Raw genomic sequence first — 16,275 nt, 5'->3', positions numbered from 1 at the left:
GAAGAACAGGAGCTTTCCCCTCTCTTCCACCAACCCCTATCCTCACCTGCATATTTATACCTGCACAAATCTCAATTGCTGTGAGGGCCAGACTTCCAGGATAGATTAAAAAATAAATTACCTGACTCATAGGAAAAGAGATGGCACTCTGTATACCAGGCATTTCTTAGCACCTTAAGGATTTTCCTGGGTTAAATTCAACAAGCTCTTCCTCAGGAAACCACCCAATCCAACACTGTTTGACAGCAACATTAAGTCCACATGTTTCATAACTAAGCTCTTGAAAAGCAGTAGGGAGGGAGCTGTAATTTCATAAGTGCTATGCTCAAAAAATTAAACACAAAACAGCTTGATAAACAGGCAATAGCTTTGAAAAAGCCTGTGAAAGAAAAAAAGATACTCTTCATTGCTGCCCCTTCCAACTGCAGACATTTCATTCTAAAGGCATCCTAAGCATCATCTCCTATTCCCGATAGAAACACACAAGTTATTATAGCAGCAAGGAACCTCAGATACAGAGATACACCAGAAACGAGTCTTGGAGATGCGTTATATACAGCTTCAGGGGGCGGTTTTAATTCTTCTTCCATTGTTATCCACCATTCACTTGAAAGGCACTGAGACAAATAGTGGATACTAATTAAGAACTATTTCTCTGGTTAGCACTTCCATATGCCACTGGAATTGTGGTGTACACTTGGAAAAATGCTAACTTTGTTATAAACAAAACCCCACCCCTCCTCCACCATCTCTGATGGGAATTTCTGCAGAGAAGAGGAATAGGGTGGAGTTTTTCAGGAGAATGTTTTTCATAACTTTGGTACTATGTTTGCAGGATTGACAGCATGACTTGTCAAGTCCTCCTTTTCCAAAAGGAGGACACAACATAGGGAGCAGCAGCACAAGCTTTCCATCATGCTCTACATCAGTCCAAAGTCCTTATCCTGGACAGAAAGGATGGCTTAGCTATTCCCCCAACCTTTTGGCTTTTTTAAGCCACAAAAGTGAGGGAAGCAGGTGGCAAACAGTAGAAGGCATCAGACGGTGTCTCAAGATTTGGACACTAGAAATTAAAGGATCCAGTCCTCTCATACAGGCCAGCCACCTGTGAAAGTAGCCAGTATGTCATGTGGGACACCTCTCCAGGCTCTGAACACCCACCACACAGAGATGCTTGCCTCCTTCTCACCACCTAAACTCCATTCAGGGTCAAGAAGAAACAAGAAGAAAGCTCCTCTGAACTGTTTTATATGCCCACATTTAGGTGAGATGAGCCCCCACAAAAAAGCACTATCTTTCAAAATTACCTCCAAATCCTAAGCAGGTTTAGGAGTTCGTGAGATAGATCCATTACCCCAGAGACTGTGACAATACCAGCCTCAAATGTGGGACAGAACTACACACTTCTAATGGCCTCAAACAAATTGAAGAGCCATCAGTGTGGGGATGAGTGGGAAATAAGTGAGTCTTCTTGGGGAAGACAGAAGCACTGAAGGGATTCTCTATGCAAGAAAGTACTGAGGTAAACAGACTGAAGTAGGCACTAAGGATTATGACAAGGAAGTAAACACTTTTAAGAGAGTGTACAGGTTCTTCAGAACCCAGGTCTCTCAGTTTTTATTCCCAAGTGATTCAAGACCTCACTTGGGTGTAACAGTTTGAATATCTAACTGGTCAGCCAGAGATGTCTGTGAGTGTTTGTAGAAATCTACTAGCAAATACTTTCTAAAAGCTTTCAGATCCGCCATGGCTGAATCTTTGTTTGGTCACAACAAGAGAAATGCAGTACCCAAAGTTTCCATGCTTCATTTCTCCTCTGTGTTCGATGTTCTCCCATCAGGGAGTCCTAATTTGATAAAACAATACCAGCACCACAGATGAAAATGAATTGGTGGCATCTGCCATTCAAGAACCAATTCCCTTCTGGCATACAAGTCAAAGGCCTGCTTTTTTTTCCCCCGGCTCTCTTTACAGGTTCATAGCGGAGTTCAAAGAGAACCCCATGACCCTCTAGGCTGACTTCTAGTGGGCAGGGGCTTGAGAATTTTGCTTATTTACTCGTGGGAGCAACACATTATAACTCTCTAAAGAAATCTCTCTCTCTTTCTGTAGGTCTTTCCTTACTTGGTTTTTTTATCTGCTTTGCTGAGCTTCTTCAGATTGCTACCCTTTTTCTTTTTTTAAGATGGTAAGTATTCAAAGCAGGCTTCAATGAAACCAGCATTGCAAATAGGAGCTACAAACACTGACTGACAACATTCTTGACAAGTCGCTCCTAACGTAGCTCAGCATGCCAGTACTTAGCTGCTGTTGTTGAAACAGCAAAAAAGAACCTCAAGAGACTCCCAGCTCTCAGGCAGAACCAACCTGTGTCATCTCTAACAGGCATAATTGATATCTTTCAAAAATGAAGACTCTACCCAATTCTATGGACAATCTATTCTAGCAAGTCACCATCTTTGGTCTTCCCTACAATTCCAGGATCATGATTGCTACTCCACTTGTCTTCATACACCAAAGACAGTTGCAAGGACAGTGAAGAGAAAACTTCTCACCTAGCAGCAACAGTTGCTGAGCCATGGAACAGCTGTACCTCGCTCCTGATATCCACTAGAGCCTGCTCTTCCAAAACAGGGGGAACTCAGATGCTCAGATCAACTAGCCCAGGACTTCCTTTACAACTCTAATCTTCCCTCACTCACCTCACCTCTCCCCAGAAAACACAACTGTCAGTTAGTTATACAAGCACCTACGACAAAGCAGGAGTTGGTAAAGATGCCCAGGATGTTTGCCTCTTTCCAGATAGCATTTGGTAGAATCCAGCCAGTCTGATGAGAAAGGAGTAACAAAGGGTAGATACACAAAAAGCCTACGGTATTTCAGTATATCCTGAACAGCATATCAGTACCTTGCCTAGCAGCCTTGTCCTGGGTTAGCCCTAAGTTAAGGTTATGTCCATTCCTGATTAGAAATAATGCAAATAAATAGGAAAGCCATTAACTAAGAATAGATGGGTCTGTCACTTTTAAGTTAAGAAACACATAGTTAAGAGAAACATAAAGCTTGCACAAGCATCCAATATGTTTGAGAAAGCAAGCGAATAAACTAAAAATGATTCTTGACACGAGAGTAATTTGATGGAAATTAAAAAAAAAGGGGGGGAGAGAATGTAACAGTATGGCATACAGCTTTTCTAATTATTTTAAGATAACATCTGTAGATATTTAGCAATCCAAATATTTTGACATTAGGTGCTGAATACAGTTCTCCCTGTTCAGATTAAAAACATCCCCCCCCCCCCAAAAAAAAAAAAAAGACAGACAGACTCATTTGCTGGAATGCAGTGTCAAAGTCTTTGGAATCCTGTAATGGGATTTTTTTCTTTTTTTTGACCCTGTATCAAAAGAGAAAAATGAATATTTAGAAATTGTTTAAGGAGTCACTCAGCACTGATGCCAGAAAGCTCTCTCAGCAGGCTGCATGTTCTTCCAGCAGTGACCACACAGTCCAGGAACTCCTCAGAAAATTTGATCAAGAGTGACACAAATGTTATGCCTGAACCCAGAGGTTGCTGAGTGGTCAGTGTAGTGATGGTAGTAGACAGAAATTGGATGATATATCACAGAGTAGTTTGGGAAACTTCTGGTGGACCTTCTTTCTTACACTGAAAAGGCCACCAGAACCACAAGCAGCCAGAAGTATAACAATGTTTTGAATGAATTGAGAAAACACTGCTATGGAAGAAAACATTAGAGCAGATACTATCTAACATCTATATACACTATACACACAAACACCACTCTCTGAAAGCTGCTTTCATGCATCAACAATTCCATCACAGGTGATTACCATGGTTTTGATGGGTTTTTATGAAACTTTTTTTGAAGGTTGGTTTACATGGAATTAGTTACCACATTTTTACTACCTGCTTACCAATTGCTTTACTAACTAGGTAATTATTAGGAAGTTCAGGCTCCAAACAACAATCTATAACATTTATTTGCATAAACACTTGTAACTTCTAATAATCATTAAACTTTCAAAATAAATTTTAGAATGAAATTTTTAGAAATAAGTGTGCTGCAGAACCAAATGTTGGATTTTGCTCTCACTTTGAGATCTCTTTTTAAAGTCAAATTTTACCAAGGGATATACAGAAACAGTCTCTAGTAAAGAGCTGTATCTGTGCAAGGATCCATGCTGGCTTGTATTAGCTAGATCAAACTGGACTGGAAGGTACCTCCATTCACAGCGCATTTGCAACATAGAGCTGCCCTGTTGGCCAGACAGCACTGAGATAACCTCTGGGAGTGTTTCACTGTTCAAACGGACATTTTTGCTTTGATTATGACAGGAGTTGGGCTCTGCTTAAATGGGAAAACACCACCGTACTAGTATTTAAGAGCAACAGGAATATATGGTGCAATGCCTCACTCGACTCTCACTGTTCTTCTCTTACAATTTGCCAGTTTCTAAGAGCAAGATGAAAAACGCTCAGCAGCAGCTGAGCAATAAGGAACAAGGAGGAACAAGAAGGAACTGAAGTACTGGAACAAGGAAAATTCACAATCTCAGCTCCTGGAGAGAACTACTGGACTGTTATGGGCAACGTTACTCTACAGTCTTCGCATCTTGTTTTCACGTAGATTGACAGTTCTGTGTTTAACGGGCCACAGCAAAGTAAACCAAGACCTGGAGAAATGAGGTCTCATCAATACCGTATTTAACATCAGCTGCATTTTAAAGCTGAGATGCAAAACTAAATACCTGAAAGTTTGAATGACCATTAAAGCCCTCTAAAAGGAAGGATATTCTCACGGCCCCAGCAAATTCTACCTCATAACTGCATTTGCTAGCACAAGATTTTCCCTGTATTGCTGTTCTGCCTTTCCCCTCTTGAGAACAAGAATCCTTCTGAGTCAGCAGTAAAAAGAGAGGGTTTTTGCACTCTATCACACCAAGAGCACCAAAGGCCTCATTTTCTTACTCTGCTTTGAAACCTATATGCGCATGGGAATCTAATGGGTTTGACAATATCAGGATGATAGCACACAAACAACAGTTGTTATTAAAAGCAGATAAAAATTATTCCAGGAACTGAAGTGACCAGAAAAGCAAATTCTCAATTTAAACTATTTCTGAAGATGGGTGCTCAACTTCTCCTCCTCCCCCTCCCCCCGCCCCCCGCAATAAATAAATAAATAAGAGTAAGACTCTCAGACACAATAGCATCACTTTAGTGTTACACAGTTACTCTGGAGCTGCTTTTTGCCCAAACAGTTAAGCTGTCTCCTGTCAATTTGCTTCTGGGGTAAATAGGATACTGGCTACTGTCCCAAATTCAAGCAATACAAACAAACAAGAAAAAAACCTATGTGAGATTTGTAAAGAAAAATAAGATCTTGCCTGGCTGGGTAGCTCTAAGGCAGTGCTGAGCCCCTGAACTTCCTAGGGACACTTTTCCTCTCCCCAGAGATTTCGCTTGCCTTTGAACTTTCAGCCATATAGAAAAAAGGCTGAGTTGAAATGTCAGCGTCATCTTGGATTCAAATCAATCAGCTTGATGCATGATTGCAATAGCTAAACCACTTCACCTCTGCACTGCCCTCATCCATATGTTCTTTATATCAGCAGTCAGCAGACTGGGTGGCTCAGTGGATTCATTTCCTGTCCTAGGCTTGGGCGCCAGTTTAAACAAAACAAAAAAAGCCCCAAACTGAAAAATAAAAATTAGCATCTACTGGCAGTTAAATTCACCAGACTTGTTTGCATCAAGTCTCTTTCTCTGTCCAAGAAAGTTGCAAGAAACCCTTTAGAAAGTCCTGGTACAACTGGTGATTTTTAACCATCTACTCAACTAGCTGGTCACAGTTCTACAACAACAGGCAAGGAACTGGAGACCTTTCAGAGGCTGGCATGCCTTTGTTTGAAGGGAAGGTAGTGAAGGGAAGGTGGAAGACCCCTGAGCAGTGTCAAGTTTAAAAAGGAAATGGATTGGAAGCTGCCATCCCCACCTCAGTAAACTAAGAGCCAAGTGAGGAGCAAAATCTGCATCCACTTTCAGAGCTGGGCTTCCTCCAGATGATGTTCTTCTTTGTCAGCTGCAATGCAAGAGTTAAATTCCCAAGATAATTTAAATCTAAACAACATGCAGCCTTCAGCATTAAAGTAGGTGCCTTCCAGCTGGCGACAGTTAAGTGGTTACTTTCTCAAACTAAACTTATTAGCTAAGGGTCAAGACACTCTGTAATACTTAAACTGCATTTAACAGCTTGCTCTATCAGCAGTATGTTGCTGTGGAAGGGGAGATTTCTCATTGAGGGCATGTTGCAGCAAACCAGTCACATCAGGAGTCTTTGGGGCTAGCCATCCACATGGGACTGTCCCATGTCCAACTCGGAAAAGCTGACCTGCCAGTTGGGAGATGACAAGAAAGCATGTATGGCAGAAATAGTTGAACTGCAGCCTCTGAACGATTGCAAGTCCTTTGACTTGGTTTCCTCGATTTGTCCCTCTACCATCCTACCTTCCCCCACAAAATCCTAAATGAAACAAAGCACAGGAAAAGGGCAAGAAGGCCTCGCAAAAGGGCAGCTAAAAAAAATAATTCATCTTCCAGATGGGCTATGGTGGCTCCCTCAAAGACACTGTTCAAGAACAGCACAAAAGGATTAAGTATCATCCACCCTCACTGGGGATTAATGCGGGAATCAATGGATAGGATCTCTTGAATCTCAAGCTGCAAAACCCACCAGTCTGAAGGAGGCACCTCCTAGGTGTGACCATGCACACACGGTTCCCCAAACTGCGCTCTGTGCTCTTGATCAATCCGCTGTCTTCTGGCTTAATCTGCCCTACTCCTGAAAATGCAACATTGCTACTCCAGGATGCATTGGGAAAGAAAATATTTTCCTTTGGTCGCTAGAAACAGGAGGTATCTTAGACAAAATGGAAGCCCAGAGCTATTGTAGTTGCCATTTTGCTGACAGTGGAGAACAGCAGCAACTGTCAAAGAATTAGAGCATTTCCATCATGTGCAAGCTAAAAATAATGAAGGCCCAATCTGCCTTCAATCATACCTACATCACATCAACTTCAAAAGCACCAGCTGCACAGACAAATGAAATTAAATGTCGAGGTGAAATCTAATTAATACAAAAAAGAAGAAAAAGACGAAAGCATTTTGAGGTTCTACCCTGCTAATTTGCTGTGGCTTCATAATTGCACTGTTTTTGTTTTGTTTCAGTTTAGTTCTTTGTTTTCTTTTGTCTGTTGTTTGCAGAAAAGACCCACACAGATGTAAGCTTAGAAGAACAGAATTTATGGGAGGAGAGAGGGCAGAAAGGAAAGAGTACAAGAGGCTTTCTATTGGGTTGCCAAATGTACCAAAAAGCCCTATGGAAATTTCTTCAGCTTCTTTTACCTACAATTCCAACTGACACTACCAGTAAGGATTAACGTAAGCAGCAAGTAAATACTTTGATTTTAAACTTGATGCTTCCAGACAGCTTGAGGTCCTGTGCACACTATCAATCAATGCTGCTTCTAGAAAGTAAATAGCACATCCCTGTTCTACTAGAAAGGGGGGAAAGGGTGAGGGTGTTTTTCTGTTTTGCATTTATTTTATTTTTTTAAAGGAATTGGGACTGTCAGTAGCTACAGATTTTTTGGGGGGGGGTAAAAAATTTTTTATATATATATATATATATATATATATATATATATATATATATATATATCTATCTCAATCACACATGAAAGTGAGGGCTTGCTACTGACTTTCTGCTCACATTCCACAGCTGCTATCCAAGCCCAAAAGCACAGTTCCACCTTGAAAACTGAGTGCGTAAAATTGTCACCTCATTCCACAGACCTGCTCCTGCGAGATCTTCGCTGACTTTCTCAAACAGGCTTATGCCATCTTTTTATTTCCCCTGAACTCCACTGAGACAGCTCTGGCATTGTGGGAGGGAGCTGGATTCTCTCCTTTTCACCAGCAGCACCGCTAAGCTGTAATCACTCACACCTGTCCAAACCTACAGACCCAAACGGGTTGCACACAAGCTTCTCAGGTCCCCACTCAGATCCTGAGCCAGGCTGAGCCACAGCTGCTCTGCAAACAACAGCTCTGCCATAATCCTTATTGCCCCGCTTCCCCGCCTTGACAGGTAAAAAGCCAAGTCGCATGCAACAACTTCTCTTTCCCAGGCTCACTTCCTTTAGCAGCATGCTAAAATGCAAAGCCTTCTCCTGCAGATTGTGATTTATGGTAGCTTTGCCACTTTTTAAGACTGTTCTTCAGCTCTGAGAAGCTATTGTTTCCTCAGCAGCCTGAAGGGAGCTGCTGTCTGGAACCATCAGTCTTTGCGACTTTAACAAGAAAATTTCCTAGTTAGAGATTTGCCTGAATTGTGTGATTAACACCAAGACATAACAGCACAAAGAAACGGAGGTGCAGCTACAAACTGCAGCATCTCTGAGATGGTGGACAGTCCCAATGACTCGTTATTAGCCAAGTGAGGCAACTGCAGTGATCCTGTGCGAATGACTAGCAAACTCAAGGCTCTGTTTCCCTCAGGGTCTCTGTCTCAGGTCATGAACACTCATGAGTGTGATTTGGCTGGTGCCACAGTGCCTAAACCTGAAATTCAATGGGGAAGCTGGACTTGTTTTTAAGCCTCAGAAACAACAGTTAAACCAGAGAACGTCCCAAAGGAAAATGCAAAACATCTTTTTTGTCCATCATGATGGGAAAGGGAGATTTTCCTTTCTTCCAGCTTTAGAAAAAGCCTTGTATTTCCTCCATGTGACAGATCAGATGCCAAACTCAGAACTGTGTTATGTGCACTGTGCAACCCGACTGTTGTACCCATAAGTCAGAGGGAGGGATGGAAGGGGAACAGAAGGTGCCTAATTTAATTCAAAGTTCTCAGGGAACATACATATTTGGGTCTGGACCTTACAGGCCTAACTTTTGTTAGCAGCCATTCAGGGACCATCTGTCATCAGCTGCAATGACAGAGGGTGGGATGTGGAGAAGATGCACATTGGCAAGGAGAAAGCACATTTTCTGAAGGACAGTGCAATGGGGATGCCAAACATGAATACACTCTACCTCAGCAGACATCTATAAACAGGCCATCCCTGGGTACCCATTTCTTCATTATGCTTCCCCCGCTGTTCAGGCTTCTTTGCAGGCATTTAGCATGCTCTGTTTCCCAAGAACACCTTTTGGAACTTAGCGTTCAGGAGAGGGACTATGCATGAAAATCCAGATTATGATGGGGAATGAAAAGAATAGGTGATTTGTTCTTGCGTTTAAGAGGCATAGAGCAAATTAAAGAATGAAACCCCACTCAGCCCAGCCAGTCCATCCACACATCCCCTTTCTGCTCTGCAAGGACAGATGCATCGCTAGGTAACTTACCCTCTTCGCAGTTGCTCCCTGTGAAGCCAGGACAGCACCTCCACTCCAGCGTGGTCACGGTTCGGTAGGACATTTTGTATGTGGGCCTGATAAGAGTCCTGTAACTAACACAAACAAGAAGTCAGCAGGCTGCACTTTCCTATCCAAGACAGTGCTGCTACCAATTCATCACACATCTTCTGGCCTGGAACTATCCCCAGAGCACCCTGCCACTCCCAGATGCAGAACAGACATGTAAAATAGCAGAGCAACTGTTCACCACACTGTGGATCTGATTCTGCAGTCCTTATTTTTCCTCTTTAAACCCTCATACTGTTCTGGCTCTTCCCCTAGCCCAAACATCACCAACATGCTTTGTGGAGGGCTCATTGCTACTGAGTCATTGCAAGCACAGAGGTTTAACAAAGACTGGCGTTAGCCTCTCACTCACTGTGTACTAAGAGTTTCCAAAAACTTATTTTCACAAAAATTGTATAAACATTATCTTTCTCAGATCTCTTCTCTTCTCCTGCTCCCCATCTCTCAGACCTGGGGGAAATTGTCCAACAGATTGAAAAGCAATCAGAACAGACCAGGGTCTGCATGCTACAGTGCAACACACAGACCGCTCTCCTTTAGCGAGTGGCACAAGGCACCGCCTGTTCCCACTAGCTGCTACAGCCACTGACCCTGCTCCTTGCTCCTTCTATGTGCATTAAGCAACATTTTAGACTTGTTCTCTGAAGCACCCCTCCTGCACACCGCCCAGGCTCTCAGCAGTCTGGTTTCCACCCTTTGCACTCCACCACAATGCTAAAAAACTTACTGCTCTCCTCACAGCAAGACCTTACACACAGAGATGTGTCTCCTTTGAACAGTCAGCCCAGTAGGTGACTTTCTTGAAATCTTACCCTCCCTGGGCTCCTCCTTTTCCAACACCTTTCCACTATAAGATCCTTTGCTTCCAAGGATCTTCCCTTGGTATTTCTCACTCCCATCTCCAGACAGCTTACCCTCAGCCTCCAGAATAAGCCTTCAGAAAACCTCCTCATGGCTTTCTTGCTTGCTACCCTCAAATTTGGGAAATTTTCTTACAAACATCAAGAAAACTATTTCATTGTCCTCCTTTCTTTACAAGTCCCTCATGTAAAAAGTCCTCTTTTCCACAAAATAGAAGAGCTCTAAGATTACACATGCATTTGACTGCCCACTCCCCAGACTAGCATTCCTCTAGATCAAGATTAGCTTTTCTTTTCCTGTATATTCCCATTAAAATACAGCTCATCTGTAAGTTACCTATTTCCATTCCCTATCATCAGAAATCACATTCATGAGGTAATTGAACCTTTTATACTGAGGCACCACAGCATGATAAAGCAAAGATCATCATGACAAAACACTAGATCAGTGACCTGGTTTCCAGCTTTTTTTTTTTCTGGTCCATGTCAACTAGCCAACCTGTGCCTCAGCTTCCCCCCTCTGAACAGGGTTACATTCTTCCTCACAGTCTGGGTTTCACAGGGCATCTTTGTTAGCTCTGTGCACAGCACAAAGCATCCCCAGGGGCCAAATTAAAAACAAGTATTGTTGGAGACTAGACAGCTATTTGCAGACACAACCACCCTGTGCAAGACACCACAGTGATTCTGAAATCAAAGTAAGATGGCAAGTTGCATAAATCCCGGCTTTTGCTTTAAACCACCCATCTTTCAAAGTCAACAAATCGGAGTTTTCCAGTATACAGCCAGACAAATCACTGCTGCTATTCATGAAGTTAAAAGCAAACACAGAAGTTGTACTCTACAAGCTCCCCTCGAAATTCCTACTCCTGTTTAACAGCCAAAGGAATTTGGCACACACAGGGAAAGGCTGAAGCTTTGGGATTACAGTATTGCAGGCTGCAGCTTTTTGCTTCTCTCCCAAGACCATGCAAGATACAAGCGCTGGAGTGCACAGATTCCTCTGGGAAGAGCATCCTCCCGCAGTGCTGAGAGTCACCAGGAGACGGAGCACTGCCCCAGCCTGCACCGCCTGCAGCACTGCCCCAGGCCTGCCCATGCACATGGCCGAAAGAGAGCCAGAAGTTGCATGGATCCAACCCGAAACTCCTCCAAGGGGTAGCAGGCACAGGTGTGCATACCAGATAGCACCGCAGTGACATTGGCAATGTTATTCCAAAGAGCAGTAACATACGCTTGCCAGGAGAGGCTGCCCATGTATGTCTTGGAAAGAAGGCAGTATCTCAGTCTTGATTAATGCAGCCTTTGGGAAACTAATTTCTCCATAAGCTGCGACTTGTTATTTATGCCAGCTGACAAACACAGAGACCACCTTCTCCTAGAGCCACCAGAAAAGAGGGCTGTACAAGCTTCCTCCTGAACACACAGCAGCCTGCACTTGGAACAGCATCGTCCAGTGATGGAGAATAATGCAATCTCCTTGGAACATTACATCCTCACCCTCCAAGTTGCCAAAAAGCACACCAGTTACTGCTAATACTGACAACTGCAATCCAGCCACTTGTCTAATAAGGACTGGAGACAGCCAGCTCGTCCCACCTAATTCTTTGCACTTCTGCACCCAATGGTATTTAGGAGTTTGCAATCACTAGTGAGCTTGATGACCTGACCCTACATTGATGCAAATAGACCTTTAGTGCTTTTCCACAGGTGCACCTAACACATGGAAGCTTTAAACATCTTGCCAAGGGTCCCTCAGAACAGCTCTGGCAAAGTTTAAGAACAGAACCCGAGCCTCCCAACTCCCAGTCTCGGCACTGGACTCAAGACATCTTGCTACACTTAAGCCCTGAACCATCAGTCAGAAGTTCATGACTTTGTCCCTAACACCACAGCTAGATTTGACCTTGAGATGAAAGTCTACATCCCCATTACCAGTGGCTGGAGCCAGCTAGTCTCCAACCACACCGTGATTTTAAAACCATGTTTCTGCCAACACCAAGATGTTAAAGCTCTTTCAAACTTCATTATGAAGTGCGGAGAGTGGCTTGAGCCAGACTGGAATCTTGGCAGCAGTTTTACATTAGGGAAGTAGCTATAGTTTTAATCCTCAAAAGAGCGAGGACTTCTTAGGGCATGACAAACATGGAGCTCAGCTGTCACAGCCTACCACCCACCCTGAATTTCCTGGAAGAGTCCTGATGTTTGCAGCTCTGTTCAGCATCGTGCAAGTCAGGCATGTGAAGCAGCCCCAGCTTGCTAGCTCCAATTTGCTCTAATGTTGCTCTGTGCTTCAGAGCACCATTTTTCCTCAATCATGTCACATGGCACCAAGGTCTGCTGTCACATTTATCACCAGATCGCATCATGCAAACTTCTGTGATTGTTATTCCAGAAGGTGAACAAAGAAACTCCTTTAGCAAAGGATTACCACTGTCTCTGATAACTGAAAAGCTGGAGGAGAGAGGGAAACATGGAAAAAGGAGAAGAAAAAAAAGATACCTGTTAAGAAACCTTAGAATGAACAGGGGTGGAAAACACAATGGGCAGAAAAGAGGGCTGATGGGAGATTAGGAAAATCTTTCCCTTGGATGTCACCCAAGCCACAAGCACTGGCATAGAAATACTGCAAAACCACAGTAAGAGGAGAGGTTAGGATGAGCCACAACCTGCACCTCTTTGTTTCCCAGCCCACAGTCCCTTTAAGCAGAAGGCTTCCAAGCACTTCACAGAGTAATGAACTACCAGGACCTGCGGCTCCACTACAAGAGACCAACATCATTTACCCACACGTTTCACTGTGACAATCCCAGGGAATGGGACAGCATGTCCATGCCAGCACTGGGGGAAGAACTCAGAAATCTTGACTAGCAGCCACTGCCTTCGCTAGATCAGATCACATGCTTGGCTGTCCTTGGAGACTGCCTGATCCATGTCAGACAAGCTACAGGGGCTCATCAACATGCAATCATCATTTGGGAAGCAGCAGAGACACAAGCAAGAGACTCTCAAATGACTGCCCAAGAAATGGTAATTGGGGATAGCAGGAGATGAGCGATTAGCTGATTTGGGAGTATGGACCTAGAAATGCTGGAAGGTCAGGACACATTTAGGAGCCAGGAGCCAGTAAGTCTCACACCCCAACACACAAGCATATGTTCCCCTTGCTCTCAAGGAAGTGTCACTGAAGACAACAGCCAGACATGCCACAAGAAAAGGAAAGAGTGTCATATTCTTGGACAAGAGCCTTAAAAATCAGGTCAAAGAGAAACACGTGATCTCTGCCATGACCCAAGCAGAACAGCCTGTCACACACAGGAAATACTTTCCCCTTTTTGGATCTCCTCTCCCCTTTGACACTTATAAACAAAACTGGTTTTACGTAACTACCACAGGAGAGGAAAGGGGTCAAACTCAGTTCCTTATCACAAGAGATGGTTTTGTTAGTGTTACTCATTTAATCATTCCAGTTTGTGCCCAAGGAGATCTCAGAGGTCTTCAGAGGCTTCAATTCATTTTTATTCAAGCCCCAGGTTGAACGGTTCAGCATCGCTTATTGGTAAGATTCAGGATATCGAGAGGAATGAATGCGTCTCTTAGACTGGCAAAGAACCTGAAAACCAAGAAATCCAAGCTTTCTTTCACCTACTGTTCTCGTGACAATGAGGAGAGGTATCAACCAACTCAGAACCCCAGTGGGCCCATCCCTGTACATATAACTGGCATACTGTCTTTGGAACAGGGAGAATCCATCACAGTTTTAACAAGTGCTAACTAGGCATTAAAAGAAATCAGAACAAAGCTTTTGGTCATTCCCCTAATTCTTGGCATGCACGGCCTGATTAACAGGCATGTCAAAAATCTAAAATTCCCTCTGCAAAATCAGGATGTTCTGAAATCTGATTTTAACATCTCAGGTTTTGTACCCAAATCTTGAAGTACTTGGCTACCCTGGTAAAAAGTGAGATTGGAAATTGTTGCAAAGGTACTGACGTAGAAAAGAAACTCCTGTGGGTGTACCCAGAGTCTCCTCTTCTCAGTGAAGCTATCAAGAACACATTTATTACCACCACCACCCTCACTCCAGACAGACCGTCCTAACTGTCCTCTGACTCCTATCAGACACTGATTACATCAGGTAGTTTCCCTATGGATTACAGACAAGATACCTTCACTTTAAACCAGCAGCACACAGCTGATGCAGGGGCAAGGAGTGCCTTTATCATCACATTTGCACTCATAACCATGGCAGAGACCCGCTAGACATTTGTGTTTTCCTCGTTACTCTGTGAATCAAACCTGTGCTCTTTTCTGCAGCCCTGGCTGTTCCAGCTTCCCTAGCACAAAGCCAGTAGTTCCCCAGGAGAGAACAAAACCAGAGGAGTTTCAAATGTGCTTCTCCAGACATGGGGCAAAAAACAAAACCTGCAGCTGCAGGAGTCTTGGAGGTCAATGTGCATGTCTTGCCTTTGCCAGAGGGGAGGAAGAGGACTAGGTTTCACTCTCAGACACTTTCACTTGTCTGGTTTGCACCACATATCAAGAGCCTAAAAGCAAGAAAACTGAAACCTCCACGCTTCCCATCCCAAGCTGTGCAGAGCACCGCTTTGAGGTACTTACTGTCTCTCAGTCCCAAGAAGAAAGGACATGGAAAAAGAAATGTTTCAATGCCACCAGAGCAATCTGCAGCTCCTGTTTTTATTCGCAGCTAGGTCTCAGTGCTATTGCTGAGCAGCACTGTGCTTCCCCACTGGTGAGGAGGAAGAGTGCCCAGACAACACGTCTGGGCAAGACAAACAGGCCTCCAATCAGCAGCCTAAGGACACCTGTGCCTGAGCACAGCCTGCAAAGCAGATGGCTCTGAGCATTGCCCAGACAGCTGGCCGATAGCACACACATCCCCTTCTGAAAGTACGGCTGTCCATGCTGTTCCCAAATCTGAGAAGACGCCTTTGTGCGATGCCTCTAATCGCTTACACACCCAGAGCCTCTGTCCTGTTCGCAGTGGGACCATTCGTCCTGCTCTAAGCCCTGCATGCATGGGAGGGCAGGCGTCTTTTTCCAAGCATGCGACTCTGCAGCTTGGAGAGAAATAAGGGAACTAAACACATAAAAGAGTTCCTATGTAACAGGACTTCAAATAGCAATCCTAATGCACTGGAATAAGCTCTGGGATTTATTATTCAATTGACTGGAAAGAAAAAGAGAGAGAAGGGTTTCCCTGTGGCGTTACTACTTCTGAAACTGAGAAACATCAACTACAGGCCAATCTCTTGGGTGACATATCCCCAACCTCTGCTACTGACCCTGTAGCAATAAAGTCTTCAAAAGCAAAGAAACTGAAATGGATGATCCTGCAGAATTCTTGCTTTGCTATTCTGAAAACCAGCTTGTAAAAATCTCTCCAGGAACAGCAATAGGCTCAGTTTAAGCGAACAGCAAGACTGATCCATGTAAGATGTGCAGTCTACATACATTAAAAATGCAATCAAGAGCACCTAGCATCTCTGATAAGCTGAACCAGCTAGATTATTGAGAGAAAAGAAGATGCAACGGCTGGCAGTCAGAAAGGGCATACCAGACTTGCAGCATTGCAAGAATGCTCTCCCCTTCCATCACCTCTGGGTGATATTTGAAGCTGACATAAGAGTAACTTCGTGCTTAGGATTTTAACAGCTCTCTTAAAAACGGGGGGTGAAAGACCTCTGGCCTTGTTCTAGCTGAAGCCTGGAGGCCAGATATGGCCATCCCTGTACAAGCCAGCTGATGGTTTTCAAGGTGAATCTCCAGATTCTCTGAAGCAAGAGGATGCTACAGAGACAGAATTTCTCAAAGGCTACAGTGAAAAGGAGCCATATGGCCATCGATTAAGGCAAAAAATAGTAGGATGAAAACCTGCCCAGCTTCACT

The 16,275-nt window shown here is 43.8% G+C and overlaps 1 protein-coding gene across 6 annotated transcripts in view; it reads right to left on the bottom strand.

Annotated features, from left to right (window-relative positions):
• COL26A1 (collagen type XXVI alpha 1 chain) overlaps positions 1 to 16,275 on the bottom strand; it is a 187,822-nt gene that overhangs the window by 137,975 nt on the left and 33,572 nt on the right. For 4 of the 6 annotated variants that reach the window (XM_013958250.2, XM_013958252.2, XM_013958254.2 and 1 more), the window contains exon 3: positions 9,428 to 9,531. In XM_013958250.2, coding sequence (XP_013813704.2) covers positions 9,428 to 9,531 — 104 coding nt within the window. The remainder of the gene's footprint in view (positions 1 to 9,427; positions 9,532 to 16,275) is intronic. The other 2 variants (XM_013958251.2, XM_013958255.2) reach the window with 1 other exon arrangement.

This window comes from Apteryx mantelli, chromosome 22, assembly GCF_036417845.1.
Source record: "Apteryx mantelli isolate bAptMan1 chromosome 22, bAptMan1.hap1, whole genome shotgun sequence".
NCBI lineage: Eukaryota > Metazoa > Chordata > Aves > Apterygiformes > Apterygidae > Apteryx > Apteryx mantelli.
The sequence above is the reverse complement of the archived record's forward strand: the minus strand, read 5'-3'. Positions and strand labels throughout refer to the sequence as shown.